At 40.9% G+C, this 20,962-nt stretch overlaps 1 protein-coding gene across 1 annotated transcript in view; it reads left to right on the top strand.

Moving 5' to 3' along the window:
- TENM1 (teneurin transmembrane protein 1) overlaps positions 1-20,962 on the top strand; it is a 120,374-nt gene that overhangs the window by 30,609 nt on the left and 68,803 nt on the right. The window contains exons 7-10 of the mRNA XM_057365667.1: positions 8,173-8,389; positions 15,010-15,129; positions 16,905-17,166; positions 19,671-19,938. Of these exons, the coding sequence (XP_057221650.1) occupies positions 8,173-8,389; positions 15,010-15,129; positions 16,905-17,166; positions 19,671-19,938 (867 nt within the window). The remainder of the gene's footprint in view (positions 1-8,172; positions 8,390-15,009; positions 15,130-16,904; positions 17,167-19,670; positions 19,939-20,962) is intronic.

Here is a 20,962-nt window from a genome sequence, read left to right as displayed (position 1 = left end):
AAGATCAAAAAATATCATTTATTTGGCTTGGGGAAGTGTTAGTGTTATGGTTTGGCCTGTATTAAGATCACAAAAGCTTTGGCACGGGGAAAGTCTTGAGTTCATTTTTAAGGAGTGATACAACAGTGTAAAGAAAAGCCATAAGGATATTCACAGGCRTTCTGGTCCTGCAGCCACTGAAGCACCGAGATCCCCTCGGTGCAGTTACTCCTGGTAGTAGGATTAAACACTGTGGAACTGTTCTCCTGGGCAGGGAGAGTACAATTTCTTTTAGAGCCCCGTTAGGATTCGCTGCACTTGTTCCCTGGCTGTGCCATAACTGCCTCTCACATTCCAGCTCATAACTCTCTGTTAGCTTTTTCCTGCTTGCAGACTTAAGGGCATGTTTACCTGTTCAAATATCACTACAAATATCAGTGAAAAGGTCTTAGCATTATAACAGATGCACGATGGCTTGGTTTGCACTTGCTCTCGTGGAGTGCTTCTGCGGTCTGTTAGCAGTGTGATGTCCATTAAAAAATGCCAAGGAGTCAAGCAGGTGTCCTTTGCAGTGGGGCCTTTCCCTCGCTGTGGCTTGCCTCAGATTAATTTCCCATTCCTTATTGTCCTTCTTTCACTGTCATGACTGGCACGATTTCAGTTTATAAGATGGTCATTCCGCTCATCTGAGCAGCTCCTTTCCTCCTGTCCTGACACTAATTTAGACTCRTTGGGAGCTCCAGAAGATCTCTGGAAAGCTCTGCTGAGCTCTTTGCAGGCAGGTGCCTGTGTCCTGGGGTGGGAGGCAGAGCACACTGAGGTKTGGGGACACACAGGGCATCCACAGGTCACACCCCACTCAGCTGTAGCCAAGCTACAATTTGTCTGGTTTTTGGACATACATTTTACCCATCTGCTGCATAAACAGGTCTTTGTCTCGAGCTGAAAGCTGCAGCCTGTCACTCCCATTAGTTTCTTTGATACAGATCTCTTTTAAATTTGCCTGCATCTCCTTTTATCRCTTTTCTTTCATGAATCAATCTTGCCTGTTTGTTTTTAGGGAAAGTACTGTTTACTACAAGCTTTGAATTCTTTTCCAAATATGCCTTCAGTCACTTCAGACAGTTATTGTAGCTTTCTCCAAGCTTTCCCAAGCACAAGGAAATATATGACTCAGCACAGCCTTGGGTTGATAACCAGTGCTGCTAAAATATTGATGTATTTCTGACCCGTCCATTGGCATCTTAATAACCTATCCATCACAGAGATATTGAGTCCATATATAAGTAATATGCTATTATTACCCAATATAAATAATACTGATGGGAATGGTTTTCATTGTTGCTGAGCAGCGAGGACTCCCCAGGGATACTTAGAGTTTCTTAAAACCCTGATATATTTGTATTTTCCAGAGTGTGGAAGGCCAGACATTGCTGGTACTCACTGGAAGAAACACTCACAGCCTTTCCATGGCTACATTGATGGGTTTCCATATATAAACACCAGTGTTCCCAGTTAACAGCCTCACTGTCTGCTGCATGCTATGTATTATGGATAAAATTTGGGCACTTTGAATTAATGCATATGAATAAGCATTAGCGACTCATGACAGTTGCTGCTGCTGCTGCTTAGTCTCTTCTGAAGTTACTCTTTGATTCTGTTTGCTCAGATTCCTGGCAACTCTAATTAGACTGAACTGAGCCTGTGGTGGATAAAGTCAGCACAGGCAATATTAAAGGAGAAACTTAAATCCCATTTTTTACTTTCTGTGAAAATGTTCGGGACGTAGATCTCACAGCTCCATCTCTGGCTGCACTCGCTGGGCTCAGCACAGATGGAGCAGGAATGCACACGCACACACATCCTCTAGGTTGCTCTGCTGCAGTGAAAATGAAAGTCATTGGTACTTAGAGAATTGTAGAATATCCTGAATTGAATGGGACCCACAAGAATCATCAAAGTGCAACTCCTGRCCSTGCACAGAACAGCCCCMAAAATTACACCRYGTGTTTGAGAGTGTTATCCARATGCTTCTTGAGCTCTGTCAGGCTTGGTGCTGAGCCAGCTTTCCAGGAGAGCCTGTTCCAGTTCCCAGCCACCCTCTGGGTGCAGAACCTCTTCCTGATATCCAACCTAAACCTGCYCTGACACAGCTTCATGGYGTTCCCTCTAGTCCTGTCACTGGTCACCAGAGAGGAGAGATCAGTGCTGTCCCTCTGCAGGTGTTGAACACCACAATGAGTTCTTCCCTCCAGGCTGAACAAGCCAAGTGACCTCAGCTGCCCCTCATGTGCTTCCYCTACAGGCCCTTCACCCTTTTCACAGCATTCCTCTGGACATTTTCTTGTAGCTTTACAGTTTCCCTATTTTGTGGTGCCTAAAACTAACTACAACACATTGCTCAGAGGTTTGATGCTCATGTCACTGAGCAAGTACACGTTAGGATGTGTGTTTGTGAGCACATCTGCATATGTGTTCATGCACCATGTAAGCATCTACACCACYTCAGGTAGTATTCTGTGTTTGACATTACCATAAAACTTCCATCCTATTAGTTTACATTAACCAGGTAGTTAATTTCAATACTGTCTTCTGCATGTGTGACAAAAGCTTGAAAGGAGAGCTCTGCTCATTTAATGAACTTTTAAGCAGAAGARTAGCAATTTTAAGTTTTATTGCTAACTATTTATGTGTTCCTCACCAGAACTTAATGGTAGTGGATGGTTTATTAAAATAACTAGCACCAGCAGCATGGGAGGTAGAGTCTGATTGAATTTTTCATTTTCATAGCCAGTGYCTAATAAAGTCTCTCAGTGGTTTAATAGAAAAGAAGCTGCTCTGCAAGTTGCTGAGTGCTTCACTGGTGAGCTGGGGAAGCCACCACTGCTGGAATTAGAACTGCTGTGTTCYTTGCTCCCCTCACCAGTGACCCATGCAGTGCCTCTCTGCTGTCCTTGGGTGCTCCTGGAATTGTACCTAGACAATTTGTACTAATTGTGAACACGCATCCACTTTCAGCAACATGAGTTATGGTGATATTCCCATATTTGTGRTCATGAATTGCAAGTAATTCAGGGRTKGAGGGGAAGAATAGAGATSCTGGCATTTGAAAAGTAGGTGACARAGCTGTTCATATCAGGCACAAAATATAGTACTTGGTCCATATTCTTGCAATTAACTTACAGCTGACAAAATGCCTTTTTCATTTACAACTGTTATTTTATTTTATTGTAATTAAAATCTAACCCAAATGTTATGCAGCACATGGAAAGCTCCAATACAAAACATGCAAAATGCACTCACTGTGCAGCATTTTCCAGACCTAGAAAGTACAGAGATCTGTATTGCTGGAAGGTAACCAGTGGAGAGGTAGATCCATAGCCACAGTTCCATTGCCAATTTTTCTGSCTGCTGAAGGTGATCATACCTGTAAAAGAGAGATTGCTGCCCAGTGTGTACATTAGAAAATGTACAACATGAGCCTTTCATGGCTACAGCAGAAGCATAGCTGAGAAAGTAATTTCACAATGCTTGTGACATTCCTTCCATCATATGGAATAAGGAATATCTATATAAATGTATAAGCAAGGAAATTGTTTTGTTTGATGGAAAACTTTGTGTGATTCCATTGACACCAACTCCCGACACAATAAATATTAATATCCTTCCTTATAGAAGGCTTCCTGAAAAAAATCTATTCCGCAGAAAAAAAATGGGAAAATCTTGTCCTAATTCTGTGATCTATTGCAAGGCAGATAGGAGTGGTGTGACTGAAAACAGAGCAACTTGTTTTGGCATGTTCTGCCTTCTCTTTGAGGTTGTTTAAATTATTGAAGAGAACTATGAAGTGCTTTCTATCCTGAAGTCGATCTTTGTGAATTCTATTTTAGCAGTAATATTAAAACCATTTAAGTTTTATAATTCACTTGCAAAACAAAAAATCCCGGTTCATCATAATCCTTGCATGCAAAAGAAGGTACCTGGAAGATGGGAAGCCATAATGTCATACTCATCAAAATGTAAATCACTTTATTATATAATCTGCAGTGCACTGTGAAGTTGCCTGACTGTCTTTTATATAAAATAAATAAAAAAATGCTAATAACAAACCAAAACCATTTACACATCTGTGATACATTTTAGTCTGCACCTACGCTGTGATGCACTTTGGGGTAATTGACAGTAAAAACTTCAGTGTACAGGATCCCCTGCTGTATGAATTACAGCTTTTGCTGTTTGTAGTAGTTTGTTCATACTCCTGACTGTTATCTCCTGAGATTTAAAAGAAACCCTGCTGGTTTGCTAACACCATGAGCTTTTTAATAGTTGGTTCCTGATATGAAAATTTAGATAAAATTGTGACCATTGGTTGAGAAATGCCTAATGTATTTGTAGCATTTTCAGGTGAATGACTTTGACAATGTAGTTTATAAACAAGATTTATTTGGGTTTTTTCTGAGTTATTCTCCTGGATTAAAAATCTCATTTCAAATAGGWTTGGCTTGTTGAAAATGTTATCCTCACATGCACTTACTAATATGATTTGCATTATCACAAACTGCCTCCATATGTAGCTTCTGATTCTGTACCAGCCTGTTTTACCTGGTTCATTTTGATGGCTATAATACTGAATTACAGGAGTTTCTTTGAGGGTTTCAGATTTGGATTTTCTTCCTTTCTTTTGTTTATTTTTTTCATTTAAAACCAATGTCTTGGATGAGCCTAAAGTGGAACAAAGATTTTATTTTGGCTTAAGAGTTCCCTGTTTGCCCCAAAATAGGTGTTTCATTGTTTTACTTCTGTACAAAGTGAGAAAAATATGTTCCAGTTCTATCCAAGCCAGTTCCTCTTTTAGATTTTGCTTGGAGAAAAGCTAGACATTTCATTACTCAGACAATTGTAGTTAATAATTCTAAAGTACACACAGCAGTCTGAGCTAAATCTGTGGAGGAGCTGCCATAGAAGAGCTGGTGCTTCTGCACCTCCTGCCTCAGTGCCCATGGAGCATCTTCTCTGAGCCTAATGTACTCTGAGCCTAGCCTGTGTGTCTTCTCTTTCGTTCTGAAAGAGAATGAAGGTTGTGAGGGGAGATTGAAATAAATTCCCATCTAATTAGGCAAAATATTTTTTACAAAATACAGCATGAGAGAGAAAAAGAACCCATAAATGATAGTCTGTGACCTAGAATACTGCTCCTTTGCATTACTATTGATATTCTGGGCAGCAGGTTCTTTCTCTGATGATTTTGTAACCTTTGTTGCCAAGGCTGTAAGCTGTTCCTTGCGAATCCAGCACTTTATACCCTYGTGGTGCTGTTAGGACACACAGCAATCTCAAAATGGCTTGTTCAGATGTGCTTTTGGGACTTCACACCCTCTTAATGGGAAACCCACCCTTTTCTAAGTCCTGGGAGGCTGGAGAGGCAAAWGAAACCAGGTGCAAGTAATTCAAACCAAAATAACTCCATTAGCAGAACCTGGAAGAGTTTATAAGGCAGTCACTGTGCTGGCAAGCAAGCTGCAAAAAAAGATGAAAATTGAGTCTGACTTAAAGATGGAAAACTGCTTTCCCTTTACTTGGTTTCTTTTTGTGTACAGCCAGAATGCACTGTGTTTGTCACCAGGCGTGTAAGCTCTTGACCGAAGCAGAGGAAAATGAGGACTCTATTAGAAAAAGCAAAATAGTTAAAGTGTTATTTTTGTAGCTATTTCTTWCCCAGGCAAATCTTCATATTCTAATAATTCTGCGACCTTTCACTTTTATTTCTTGCATAAATGAGAGAATCAGGTCAGCTTAGTTCCCACATCTAATGGCTTGTTGACAAGGAAAAAATTAATCAGAACTGCTAGTGTGGAATAAATTACTCCAAAATAGCTTCCCCATGGATACTGTTATTCTGAAATAAGTGCCCCTTTTTTCTGATTAGCACGTAATCTGCCAGGCCAATGTTTGTCAAGTTTTTCAGGTAGACAGCAGTGAGCTTGCAGAAACTAGTGCCTTCCAGAAAATCCCATGACTGCTTGAGCAAGACTTGTCAGTGCCATAACCTTTCCACTGGCAGAGCCCAACCCTGCCTGGCCTGACCACATCACAGCCCTCTGCAGGCAGCACCACCAGTACAAATCACAGCAAGAGATTTCAGTGTCTTTATGACATTTTCAAGTCTAGTAGAATTCATTAATGTTTGTAGTCTTGGATGATTTGCTGAAAAGCATCTGTAATTTGATGCTTTACAATTCACTTCTTGAGAACATAGAGAGCTTCATTCCTTGGACAGAAAAACAGATTAAGCAATTTTTTTTTCCTTGCAGTTCCAAGCCTCCTCTTCAAGTCTCAACCCAAACCACTCCTTACTCCTTTATTTTTTCGTCAGAACAYGCTGAAAACCCCTCTGGTTCCTGTTGTGAGCTCCTCCATCCTCTTCCCATGCGCTTTTGTTTGGACTGGAGGCTCCTTATTGTTTCAGCTTACTGAMTTCAGATTTCAATTGCTTCCTAGGCTTTCCTGAATATAAAGTGACTGCTACACTCAAAGGCAATAAACTCAACGTTGCCCTGTGAAGTTCTCCCACTGCTGGCAAATGCCTGTTGTCTCCAGGATTTGGGGAAAGTGCMAAGAACTTAGGGCACATATTGACCTGTAGCCATGCCAGCTCTGCTGCATCCAAGGGCTCTAGATTATTGTTGCTAGCTATCTACAGTTGCCCTTGGCTCTTTATCACAAAAGCTAGCCTGCTCTATCTGATTTCCCAGCTGCAGAGGACAGATTTGTTAATATTTTTTGCTTAGCCAAGCAATTACCTTGCTCAAGGTCAGGCAAGGATTTTCACATGCCAGGAAAGCCCATTTCATTGTATGTGTTTGYTCTGTAGAAGGGCTTTTGCTTTCTTTTCAAAGTGAATATTTTATGCCACTGTTTCCAGAGCATTCACCCAGTGCKCTGTTGAGGAAGGAGCAGGGTTGGCTGGGGATTGGTCTTGCACCCATTAAAGTCAATGATAAAGCTCCAGGAGCATCCCTGCTGGCACAGTTTGCCCGGAGGAGGTGCAGTTTGATAGASTTCAAAGTGTTGGTACAAGCAGAGTGTGGAAAGTCAAAGCATGAAGTGAAAATACCTGACAGTGTGTTGATCCTGTAGATTCCAATTTTAACACAAGGGAAATCCATACTGTGATATKACAACTCCACATTTATTCAGACCARCCTTKTTAGAAATACAAAAAGGTGTCTTTCTTGAAGGATAAAATACCTTCATCTTGCTTTAAATGCAAGCGACTTACARCTGCTAAGTCATAAAGTGGATGTTGAAGAAGATTGTTGGATATTTTAACATCTCTTATTAAATCTGTTTCTGATTGAGTATGTAATTTTGGCAATTTGGACATCTAAGCTGCTGATAGAASCAATTAAATGCCAATAGCCCAATTTTAAGTTTTATTTAGGTGCTTAATTTAGATGCACTTCAGTGCTTCAATTTTCGTCATAAGCTTTAGATAGTGAAATAACTTAATTTCACCCCCAAGTGTTGCTGCAAGTTTGTCCATGAAGAAATGTAGATTTCTGAAAAAATGTGTTGTTTCTTATGTTTTTCATACTTGAAAATGGACAGAGGAGGATTAGCTTTATTTTCACTTTCCGAATTTGCTTTTCTGTAGAAATCTGTAGAAAAGACTGTATCTGTCTGGTCACTGGGATGGAGCTTGAATCACAGTGTATCTTTTTTTACCAGTATCTTTTTCCACCAGTGCAGTGAGGACACTTAGGAGAGTTGGGTAACATTTCAGACCTGGTTCCTGGGGGATGGTTAGTGAGTGTGTCCCACATGGGGTGAGCAGGCAGTGGTGTTGGAGGGAGCAGCTGCTCAGTGTGGATCACCTTGTGCTGACAGATAATGTGCAGTGACTTCCTTCTGCCTCTTCTGCAGGGAGGACTATCCTGCTCTTCCCTATTCACTTGGTTTGTAGGTTTTGTTTTCTCCTTGTGTGAGGATTTGGTKAGGTGTTACAGTGTTAATGACTGAGACAAATGCCCCTCCTGGACTAAGCATGTACGTTAATGCTTTATTGAATTGACTGTGTCATAATCAGCATGCCWTCCCATTGATTGCACCCCTCCTGTGCTCTCTGCTAATAAATGCGATGCTTAATTCTTGGAACTGCTCAATTTCCTGAACTTTCCATTCTTTTCATTTTAGATGGCTTGACAGACTGTGTAGACCCTGACTGTTGTCAGCAAAGCAATTGTTTCTCAAGTCCTCTSTGCCAGGGTTCGCCTGATCCCCTTGACCTTATTCAGCACAGCCARCCACCTTTCTCTCAGCATCCTCCGAGGCTCTTCTATGATCGAATCAGATTCCTTATTGGGAAGGAAAGCACTCACGTGATCCCAGGAGATGTCTCGTTTGAGAGCAGGTGAGTCTTCTTTTAAATGAAAGGCTTTTCTGAATATTGAGAGCTGCAATTAAATTATTTAACCAGGGGGAAATGGTGATACCTGAAAAGCTGAGAGTTTTTCACCAGTGCTCATAAAATGCTTAAAAGGGTAGCAAACACTGAAGTCCCCAAAAGCTGAGGATCTGGGTGATCAGATTGTTGTTGCTACCTGTGTAGTTCATGGAAATGTCACAACAACAAACCCTACTGCTCTTATTACGAAGATTCTGACTTGTGGAAGGTGTTGTCTCCAACTTGTGAAATCAGCAGGGAGAGGTTCAGCCCTTCACACTGTGCGTTCCTAACGAAGCATGCATTGGATTCCTATTCTGTCACCTTTCTGCCCAATAGAATCTGATTGATATTTACAGTGTAAAGAATTCAATATATGTCACATCTAATCTAGACACATAATTTAAAAACTTCCTTGGTTTTGCTATACAATGATAAAGCAATGCGGAATCGACCATTTTGTGCTGCAGGTTTTCATGCAGAGTAGARTGATCTCTGTTTGTGAGATTGGCTTTGCCCTTTTACAGGAAAGGACTGTGCAATAGAAAAAGGGCACACACTTACTCAGAGAACCTGGTAACACATATTTTCTTGAACATTTGAAATATAGGTGCACGTAAGTTTTTATGCTGTAGTTCACTTGGGAAGCTATAACTTACATGCTGACAAAGAGATCCACAAATCATCCACATCACCTGACTATTACCCTGTCAGCTAGGCCTGTGCATTAGATAAACCATGTTCCAGTAATAAGCACATAAGAATTTTTTATTTTCTCAGTACATAGCACTTGGGTTGTGACCTCAACACAATCGCATAGCTGCACACAAATTCAGTGCGCTTTTTCCTTTTCAGCATTAATTTTTTATAAAGTAAATTTGTAAACAGAGTCATTATTGATCTGAAATACCTAAACATTTAATCATTATTAATAATGCAACAGGATGTTATAAATATGTAGAACAATAGACCACGAAGATGAGCTCCATTGGAAATACTCACCTATCACTGGTGGATCTCTTGGAGTGTGTTGTGCTTATGAGTGAGGCCACTGCACTCGGGGCAGGGTCCTTGGCTGGCTCTGTGTGCAGTTTAAACCAAAAGTCATCACTGAAAAATTTTCCTCATCAAAATGCCTCGCAGTGAGGAGTTTCCAGGAGGAGGTGAGCACTCGAGTTGCCTGTACAGTGTTCTGTGACACTGCAAATGTTAGCAGCCAGATTGCACATAATCCCATCAACGTGCTTTTATAGATATAAGGAATTGATCTTTTAAAGCTATCATTGATGGGATTTAACTTGGATTTAAAAGCTTTTTCTGAGCATTTCGTCTCTTTACCCTGATACCTGCCATGCCTTTGAAGAGTGAAGAGCAGCCAAGTTCCATGTGGGAGCAGCAGCTCACCCTCACCATGGCTTCTTACTCCCTACCCCTGAGAAGTGTGACTTTACTGGCACTGTGTATCTCTCACACCCCAGATACCATTTCCTCCCACTGTGGACAAATTCATAGTTAGTTTGGTGAGAAGATCATTGGGATTCAGATGAGRGTAGCTGTGTCTTTGGAATCAGGGCAGTGCCTGGAGACTCGTGCTTGCTCCTGGGGTTGTCAGCAGTAATCTGCAATGTCTGGGCACCCCAAAGGGTTCCTCACTCTGCACTTTGCTTCATCCTTGAGTCTTCCAGGCTGCTGAAATATTGTTCATCCATAAGTCAAATAATATTAAAAACTGCCAGAATTTTCCTCAAGGATGAGAGATAAGCAGGGTCTCTGAAGGAGGCAGTAGCTGAGCTGTGCTGCCTCTGTTCAGAAATCTTGCTCTGACATTGCCAATCTGACTGTCATCTTGTGTCRGTTCTTCTCCTGGGAATTAAGATTACTGAAAAAAATACAGAAAGACAACTACTGCTACAGTAGAAAACATCAGAAATCTGTGATCCAGCCTATCTGGTAAAGACCAAAGAATGCTTGGGGGGTTTTAATCTCCTTTGGGCTATTGCTAGAAAGGCTGTGTCCAGGCAGATGGTGTTAACTCATGGCTGCCTGCAATGCCACTAATTTTGTAGGATCGGTGGTTCAACATGAAATGTTGGAAGGATTGGATGTAATAGTGGCATGCATTTATTTCAGAGCACTGCCATCCCTTCCCTCTGGTGCTCCAATTTTGCAAAGCCCTATCTGCCTTTTATTTTTTTTATTTCCCTTTACAAGAAATCTCTGAGGCCATTAGGAGGATTAAGGAAGAGCCATCTATCCAATGTTTTCAGTCTTCTGATTCAAATGACATTGTGCAGTGTTTCACTGTGCCACAGGTCAGTGGAACTCTAGTATGGGTGATGTTTGCATGAATTTCACTGGAGACAAAGTGATGTTGATTAGATCTTGGAAAGCTATCAAAAATGATGAAGATTATCTCTGTCCATCAGGCTGAAAATGTTTGGTCTCTGCCATATCCTGGAATTTTCCAAATTATCTGAAATACTGAAACTAGTTGTTCTGACAGCTGCTGAGACATCTATCCCTCTGCATTTGCATCTTGGACTTTATCTTAGGTCTAATATTTAAACATTTGGCTTCCCCAATGCAGTCAGGATGTTGCATGAGCCATGGCTAAATACTACACCAAATATAATGTTAAGGAGCTACGTGTTTGCAAAACATATTTTAGTTTTTGTTATGTCAAAGCCATGTCATATGCACATTTTCACAAATTCCCACTTAAACTGTGACATTCCAAAAGGCAGATTAGACACATTCTGGATAAATAGAAATGTACTTGCTTACATCAGGCATGGTTTTAACCTACTACATGAAGCAGGAGTGGAGCAGATTATAATGTTTTTGTCAACTTGTGCTCTCAGGAAGGTTTTTCACTTGTTTCTTTGCTGAGTTGTTTTGGTTTTTTTTAATGCATGCTGCTGGCAAGCTATTTGACTCACTGCAAATTGCCCACAAAAAGGGTCCAGTGTATGGTACTGAATTAATTACCCTTCAAAGGCTGCTTACAGCAACAYTGTCAGCAGGAAGAAATGAATGTACCTCAGTAGCCTTCAGCTTAATTTCTCTCATTGAAGATTTTAATCAGAAATGTAATACAGTAAATGACATCTTCTGGTAATGTGACACTTGCAAATTCACAAGCTGCTTGACAGAGTTCCAYATCTGAGYCTAATGTCTCAGCCTGAGGTGCTCAGAGAATATGGGGAACTTAACACACAAAAGCAAAAAAATAGCAGGTAAGAAGCAGCAGAGCAAGACAGAACGGTGGTAGAATAATGAAATGCTTTACAAGTACTGAAAGAATGCATTTAAAATWTAAACTTCTATTCATATTTTAAATTAGAGATGTCAGACTGCCTCACAGCAGAGACCTGAGACACACAGAGCGAGTTCCTTCAGTTACTCATGGAATGACCCATGAAACATTGACAGAGAAAATCCTACTTGTTTTAGGCCACCTGCAACCCGTGGGAATCTCAGCTTTCTCTCAAAAAGCCAACTGCTCCCTCTGGAGTTGCAGATTTAGTACAGCTTGCCAGGGGACTGGGAACATTTTTAATGCATTTGAAAACACTAAGGCAGCTTATCAGGGGCATGTTCCTGCCCAGCTTCACCAAATTAGAAAAGACATTTTTGCACTTACTTTCAAGTTAAAACAACTTGGAAAGCCTTAGGTCTGAGATTACGCAATCGTCACAAAGAGGTGGCTGTTGGACAGATAGTACAAGTTATCCCCCGTGAGAAAGGAAAGCAGGGCAGTCACAAGAGTGTGGAATAAGTCTTAGAGGCAGAAAAYACAGTGCATTGAGGAGACATGATGATCTTTAGAGGTTTCTCTGCTCAAATTAAGAGAAGCAGTGAGCGGTAGCGAGGCCCCCAGCTCATGTGGGAAGAGGGTGAATGTTGAAGCAAGGAAGCGTGAAGTGGCAGCTGGCTATGAWGGGACATCACTGCAGGGAACATGCTCTAAAAGCTCTGCTAGGGAAAGGAATTAAGGGAGGTGTTCTCTAAGCAGCAGAACTGCAGGGAACCTGTGTGCCAGCACTTCTGGGGACGTGGGGTCTGCTCTGGGAGCTGCCAGGGCACCAGGAGGCAAGGGACAACTGACTGCAGGCTCGGGCTCTTGGTTACCTCCTGAGCCCTGCAGACTGGTGCTGGCTCTAAAGTCACTGAAACATGTTCTCATACCTGCAATAAATGCCAGAATGAAATTCTGATCGAATTAAATTCCGGTCAAATGCTTAGTCAAAGATTTAGTAGGTGCTGGTTAATTCAAAAAGAGGCCAGAGAAGACTCTTCAACTTAGAGTAGGTAGTAAAGAGACATTAAATAATGAGGACAAGTGTAGGAACACAGAGGCAAGCTTAGGACATTTAAAATGTAAGAGATTAAAAAGGCAATTCAGTACAGATAAATGTAGAATAATGRGGTTTATATGTCTTTATCACATACTGTAAATATGTGTGGCTTGTAAAATATGATRAATAAAAAGGGAGCAAGTTGAAAGATAAGTCTCTTAATATTATTTATGAATAACGGGAAATAAAGCGAACGRGTAGAGGAAAGAAAGACCATGGATGAAATAATGGAGACTTTGATGAGCTGTTATCACACAAATCTGTGTGCTTGATAAAATACGAGGACAGAGTAGTGTCAGAAGACAGGTCTGTGTGGAATGAACAAACGGGAGTGTGAGAGTCATGCACTGAATAATGATTACTCCCAGGGGTCTCACTCTCACACCAATGAGTGTYGTAAATGTATGGAGTGCACTAATAAAGATGGTAGAAAAGAAAATGCAGGTCTGTTGATGTTAGAATACTTGAAAATARTAGAAACCAGTATTTTCTGCTCTAACAAATCAAAGAGTAATTGGACTGGCTGTTCTGTTGAGTGAGTCTTGTGGGTCTGTTGAGACAAAYGGGAGCTCAGTTGCCTTCAGTGGAGCAGCAGGTTTTGCCCACAAATAGGGCCACAACCAATTTGCTTCRTGTAGAAAATGAAAGGTGGTAAATCAGAACTCTTATTTTGCATACTGACTATGCAGCCTCTCCCATTCCTGKAGGATTTATCAGCATCTTTCCATGTCCTGAGAGCATGGAATTCCTATTAGCAACTGTGGAGAATGGTGTACTCACAAAGAGGTTGATTTTTACCAATTGTGTTTTCTCAGATGATAGTCGGATGGGTTTGGTGATATCATGGTGATAAATCACTGTCCTGTCAGTGGCTTTGGAGAATGGAATCTTGAGATACAAGTGAGAATTTTCAGAAATTTATGGTCTCCAATTTGTGGATATGATTTCATTGGATCATGGTCATTTAATCTCTCAAGGGATATTTTTTTTAATTCATATGTAGACTCCTAAATAACTTTTGTCTGAGGAGCTATTAAGTTTTTTTCCTTTAGATCACATATTTGCAGTGCAGTGGATGTATCTGTTGAGGTTTGCCACAAACTTTCAAACTGAGAAAGAAACATAACAATGCCTAAATTCATAGTTGTCATTTAGATTGAGTAATTAATGCCAGTTCATTTTGTAAGTATTCTATTGGTTTTGACCTTGACCTTGAGCAAGGTAAAAGGCTAAAGCTAAGACAAAGAGCAGTTTTTTCACCATTTCTGTGACTTGGGTGAAAGCAATGGTCTGAAAGGACAGTAGTGGGCATTCAGATAGGACAGTGGGAAGAACTTGCCATGAGTAGAGCACTYATAGAGGCACTGGAATGGGTTACTTGGTGAGCTTATGGAGTTAGACAAGCATCTGTCTGGACTGATGTAGGCATAGTTGATCTAACCTGAGGCAAAGGAATGGACAAGATAAAGTCTTGTATTTCCTTTCAGCTCTCATTTTCTATGATTCTGTGATCCTGTTAGCCTCCGATTAGACCCACTTAGTAATGAGTTCACTTTCCTGTCCATTGACTTTGATGTGTTCTGCTGTGCTGCCGTGTTCCAACCTCTTCATTGCAATGTGAGGATAAAATAAAAAGTGGGTGCAAGTGCAGTGCACCCCAGAGGGAATTTTAAAGGGCATCACATGTGATGGGGGATTGAGTAAAATGTACGTTACACTTGATTAGGCACCCTGTGAATTTACCTCCATAACTTTCTGAAGTTCGRTGAAGCCCGTGTATCTCACTGCTGCCTTATCACATTAGTTCAGCTTTTTTCTAATAGACAGCAGTGCCCTATACCTAGCAGCAGAGAATGAGGTTTCATTCTCTCCTTTCACAAACCTTTACTCCCTAGAGCTGCAGCCAGCTAAATCACACTATCAGTGAAACCTTTGCAGTTCCATTCAGTGGCAGAACAAATGGTATCCTGAAATATGTCTGGAAATGGGAACATACTCTCCCTACACCAACAGTTCATGGGAGAGTCTCTGTGCCATCCTTATGAGAGRATGCTTTTTCAAATCAATCTTTTTGCTTTGTATGACTTTCCTTTCAAAAATCAACAGTCGCTCTGATGTCAGAGTGGCTCTGTCTGTCTGGGACAGAAGCACAGCCCAGTTTTTGAAATCAATGCCCTTCTCACCCTCCTCATGTGTGTAACATGTTGCCTTCTACTCTTCTTGTTGCAGACGGGCGTGTGTCATCCGGGGCCAGGTTGTGGCCATAGATGGAACACCTTTGGTGGGAGTGAACGTCAGTTTCCTGCACCACAATGAGTATGGATACACCATCAGTCGACAGGATGGAAGGTCAGGCTTTCATCTGTGATCCTCCACTGGTTTAGGTTTGTGTAGTTAAGGCCATCTGCCAGCTCCTGTTCATGTACAAAATTTTCACAGACATCACAGTTCATAGTGTGGCTTGAGGATGGCATCTGGCCTGCTCTGGGAGCACATTTGATTGGAGCTCTGTGTAGTGAAGGGACCAAAGAAGAAAGAAAAGGAGAATAAAAACCTGAACAGMAACAAAATTACAGTGACATTCAAACTCTTGAAATCACAATATGCTAGGTCTGCTTTAACAGTACCTTCTTGACATTGGAATATTTTCACAAGTCAGGTTTTCCAGGGAATATCCTGTCTTCCCTCTTTTTTTATGTTGTTAAGTGTGAATCATCCAAGTAGTTTATTGATGTGTCAATGAAGTAAAATCCTTTAGTTGATCACCTGAGACACACAAGGAAAAGTGAGAGCAGATTGTTTCTAAGGACAAATGGTTAAATTGCTGTTCCATAACAAGTCCTGAACAGCCCTGGCTTCCCCTTCTTCCCCATCCTCACAGGTCTGAGTTCATTTTTAAAGACAGGTGAGATTTCAAGGTATTCTATATACCACTCCAGGGTTGGCCATCTATTTGCAATAGGGTCATGATTTGCTCCTGAACTTCAATTAAGCTGTTAAGGGCAGTTTAAGACTTCATCTTCCTTGGCTGGATTGTGAATCACAAGAAATCCAAAGCTGTCTTCCAGCAGGGAAAAAGTGGTGTAATTTGTCACTATTCCCACCATTTCTTTTTTTTTGTTTGGCTTTGCCAATTTATAAAAGTAAGKAGCATGCATATTTATTTCACCTTAGTTTATTGACTTCCAAATCGCACTACCTAAAGTTAGTAATTATCATTTCCTCCTTACGCTAGCCTGGATAAAGTTGTTGCATTAAAATATGCTACCTGTATTTTGCAGTGAATGTAATCGGTGTCATTTGGGAAATGTGATGAGATATGCATAATTAAGTCTGACTTCTTATCACAGTTTGTTACCATCAAAAACCTCCATAATAGATGCATTCAATAGTACAGGGAGTGGAATAGCTATTTACATATTACCTTGTGTTGCCTGATGTGGATGTCAGAATCTCTGGAAATTGAGACTGTATATTACGCCTTCTGTGYCCCACTGTTTTGCAGCCCAGATATGCCAAAGGTTCTTCACAACAGCTCCCAGAGGATCATCCTCCTTGTGTTCAAGAGATGACTCAGTTCTCAGTGCAATTAATCGTCACCTTTCCCMAAAATTTCATATCCTGTGCAGGGAGGTCTATGCTCGGTGTACTCAACCTTTTCCTCCCGCTGCTTCTAGAAAAAGGGAAAGGGTTATGTTAATAGAGCTAAGGCCTAACAGGCTTTAAGGCTTCTTGTTCTGCATGCTCTTCCTGCACAGATGATGAGTGGCATCCTTTTTCTGGGCTAGGAATTTCTTTTCATATAAACCAAAGCACCTGGGTCCACGTTTTTGTTACAGGTGACTCGTTGGTATTTATTTTAATTGATAAATAGAGGGGAGAGGCCAAGTTACCGTGGAAATCTGTGCCTTGCTCTTGATGCATACAGAGAGAAAGCACACAGAGGTAAAGCTTCTTTGTGGATAMCAAGGTGATGCCAGGAAGGTACACTTGAATGATTTCACATAGTAAATTAAAACTTGTAATAACAAACATAAAGATTTTGTTTGTGATGCATTGAAAGGTGTGGTAATGTGATGAAAAAAACAAAAAAAACCCAAAACTATTTGTTTTCTCTTTTCCAGTTTTGACCTTGTGGCTGTTGGAGGAATCTCTGTAACTCTAGTTTTTGACAGATCTCCTTTCATATCTGAAAAAAGAACRCTTTGGTTGCCTTGGAATAGATTTATCATTGTAGACAAAGTTGTGATGCAAAGAACAGAGTCGGACACGCCTTCGTGTGATGTCAGCAGTTTTATCAGTCCAAATCCAATTGTGCTGCCTTCCCCCCTGACAGCKTTTGGAGGGTCCTGTCCTGAAAGAGGAACTGTTATTCCAGAACTACAGGTAATGAAAGACTTTCAAATTAACGATTAGCTCTATTGCAGATCCAAGTTTAGACAATCTTCGAAGATAGTGAGCATAGTAATGTCGTTCACTCAGCAGAATGGCACCAATGCACATCTGTTTAGTACTCTTTAACAAGATGCTGTTGTCTCTTTTCTTTACTTTTTAATATTTGAGGGTGCTTTATTTTTTACCTCCAAATAGAAGAACATGGGGAGTGATTCATGATTTATTATTGAAACCCTGATTTGTTGGTAGTGATGCACAAAACCATTCCTAGKTACAGATGAATGGTACAACTCCCCAAACATCAGTGTGAGACATGATACTTTGAACATTCCTAGGGGTATTTTATCTCTTCACAGCTGTATGTCAGATTCTTGGGTTTTATTACTTTCTTTCCAAGGTAGGGCAACTTTGACATTATCTTTAGGATTTCTCTTTTCATTTAAATATACTTTTTTTTGACACTTCCTTAAGTGTTTGAAGTAATTTCTGATTAACCTTGTAATTAACTGTTCTTTTAGTTCAGACTTAAAAGAGATTGTGTGAGTCAAACACCCAACAAAACATAGCTCGGGTCATATTAATGCCCTTAATTTTTAGTATGTTGTTTGAGCAGTTAGATCTCAAACAATAACATCTCTTTTAGGTTCTCTTTTATTGTCATTGAGCAAGCCTAGAAGATACTTTGGAGGTACCTGTAGCCATGTAAAAGCATTGCTACTTTATTCTACATGTGAGAGTCCTCTGCTTCAACTCAGTTATGTCCAAACACCTCCAYAACTATTATCATGCTTCATCCAGTTGATGGTCATAGCGTTGCTTCACAGAATGTACTAAGAGAAACCAATAAACATAAATTAAGAATAAGTGCTGCACACCAGTAAGAGAAAACTGGGTCACAGTGCTCCWCATGAGGTATGCCTGGGTCTTCTTTGAACAGCAAGGTACCCAAAGATGCACTCTACTCAGAAAYGCCCCCCAATTCCTCTTCTTCTTTTTTTTTCATTGGAGATTTCTTAGAGTTTCATTGTACAGTTCTGGGAATTGAGCAAAAAGTAACTGAGAATAATAGGAGACAGAGTTATATTAGCATGTATTAATGCGTGAATATTTCTTCMTGCTTCTCTATTAAAAAATGAGAAGGGATGTCAGATGTATGACAGAGAGGGCAGCTGGGATGTCAGCAGGAAGGAAGGGGAACACTGCAAATCAGGAGCAATAAAGGGAGCAGGATTTCCCTGGCAACACCACATTTCATATGTTGAAGCGACAAGYGCTGGCAGGCCTCCAGTGGTACTGCAGCAATGCTGTGACAGTGATACTGTTGCAGTGTGTAAATAAAACTGGTTTGAAAGTGAAGTAATCTATTGTTAAACAAGCAAAATTTAAAAACTGGGAAATACAAACAAACAGTTTGTCTTTTTCYGAGCATGATGGATTTAACAGTGACKGGTTGACTCATTAGTACAGAAATGCTAACATCATTAACCTTTATTAACCACAGTCTAGTTTTCAGGTGGCTTTTGAGTCACTGTGGTAGCATCCTCCAAGCAGTCATTTTCATCTCTTGCCTGCTCTTCCTCTGTCTGTCCAGAGCAGCTCTTTTCTCTCAGGGGACCTCAAGAGCTAAATCCCTTTTTGTAGCTCCAAGGCCCACATCATTCAAAAGGTCAAGGCCAAATTTCTTTTTTCCCCTGACAAGCTCRCAGCCTTTGCAGTCCCTCTGGTTGCTGAGGGCCAATCTCCATGGCAGTGGGAATTGATTCCACCCCGCAGTGGGCATATCCAAGCTGGCTTTAATCCAAGTGCTTCAGACAGCAGAGCCCTGGGATTTGAGTTCCCTTGTGCTCCCTGGGGACTTACCTGTGAGCGAGATGGCTCTGATGCTCAGGCTGTGTCATCCTCACTGYTCTGTGTCCCCAGTTAGCTTGTTAGCTTCCTAATGCTGCACCTTCATGCACCATGTCCCTTCTTGMTGGAGCTTGGCCTAACTGCACAGATGGTTTAGCAGGAAGGTTTGTTTTTCTTCTTAACATTCCCCGACTTAAAGTTACTGCCTCCAAAGCAGGGATAGTATCTTCACATCACGATTTGTATGATAGAAGGGGTGTGTATATTTTAAAAAAATTAATTGTATTCCAGTTAAGAACACTTTTTAAGCAAACCAAGTAATAAAGATAAGGTAAAGCCATACAGCTGTGTGTAATATGTGCATGGATTCAGTATTTGCTCCSCAGCAGATAAGAGTAAAGCAGCAGAGGAAGAGGCTCTTTATCAAAAAGACAGCCTGCCATCCAGTAAGTTGACCAAGCAGTGTTGATGCTGGACATTTTGTCATGTGCCTGAGTGCTGCATTGCTGCAGCAATAAACACACTTGATTCAGTGGTCCTGTGTTCACATCATAATTGTGAAACGTAAAATAATTACCTGCTCTTACTGCTATATACCATTTTGCATTTTCCTCAGCTATAGATATAATGATGTGTTTTTCTCCAAGGTGGTCCAAGAGGAAATCACAATTCCTTCAAGTTTTGTGAAGCTCAGTTATCTCAGTAGTCGGACCCCGGGGTACAAAACTTTGCTGCGCATTATCCTGACGCACACAACCATCCCTTCTGGAATGGCAAAAGTCCATCTCACGGTTGCTGTTGAAGGTCGTCTGCTTCAGAAATGGTTTCCTGCTGCAGCCAATTTGGTGTACACGTTCGCCTGGAATAAGACAGATATTTATGGACAGAAGGTTTCTGGTCTGGCCGAGGCAATGGGTATGTAGAATCACCTTGATGTAAGCAGAAGCACTCACACACATCAAGCCAGGAAAAATATGGCAAATAAATTTTGTTGCTACTCCTACATTCTTTTAAATCAAATGCCTCTTTAGCCAAAGTGACTGAAGTGACTTGTATGATTTCCTAAGAACATTTATTTTCTTGTTCTGCCAATGTCATCTTTCTAATTTAATCAATTTGAAAATTGCCTTTTCCCTCAGAGAATGGTTATGTACTAATGGCATTATATTTGCTGTCTCTGTTTTTGAATGTTACTTTGAATATGACCTTTGGTGTGTCATTGTTTCTGTCATTTTTTGGCTGTGACATTTAAAATGTCATTTCCGCTTAGGGTTTGCAAAATTCTAACTTTTGGGCATCCTTTCTTACTACATTGCATATCCCCAACAGTTAAAACTAATTGATTTGTTGTTTAAAGATGTTTATCCAAAAATCTTCATGTTTCATAGGCTTTGTTCATCAAGCAGCASAGGCTATTCTGAGAATTGCTACAGAAGTGCTGTCTGTGCAAATACATTTTATTTAGCCAGCATTTTTTTTCATTCATTTCATTGTTTGTTTTTTTAAGGRCTTTCTATTTTTTAATTGATTTGATGTTATTTTGCTTAATGCACTAATAGATCCATTGTATCARAATTATTTACTTTACCAGCAGAGCTTAGTATTGTGAATCAGCCCCATTCAGCTCCATAGCAGTTCTGTTTGTTTTTTATCTCAGGGCAGATCGGGCTGTAAGGCAAGAGTAGCAAGGGTGACACGGGGCCATCCGCCCTCGCAGGGAATACACTTCATTCCATCTGTRAATACTCTGAGGGGCAGCCAGGAGCTTCCTTTGGGATCTGTTGTGTTGTCCGTGCAGGCAGGGTGCCTTCAGRGTGGTCTGTGCAGAGCCAAAAGGTGCCAGCCAGTTTCTGCAGCCCCCAGAGCCGCTGGTGTGTGCCGGTGTTAGTGTGTGTCCCAGACAGGTCTGGGAGGCAATGGGAAAAGGAGGATTGTAGCA

This window comes from Malurus melanocephalus, unplaced genomic scaffold (genome assembly GCF_030028575.1).
Source record: "Malurus melanocephalus ecotype Western Australia unplaced genomic scaffold, MMel_1.1 scaffold_56, whole genome shotgun sequence".
Taxonomy (NCBI): domain Eukaryota; kingdom Metazoa; phylum Chordata; class Aves; order Passeriformes; family Maluridae; genus Malurus; species Malurus melanocephalus.
This window is presented reverse-complemented; position numbering and strand designations above follow the sequence as displayed.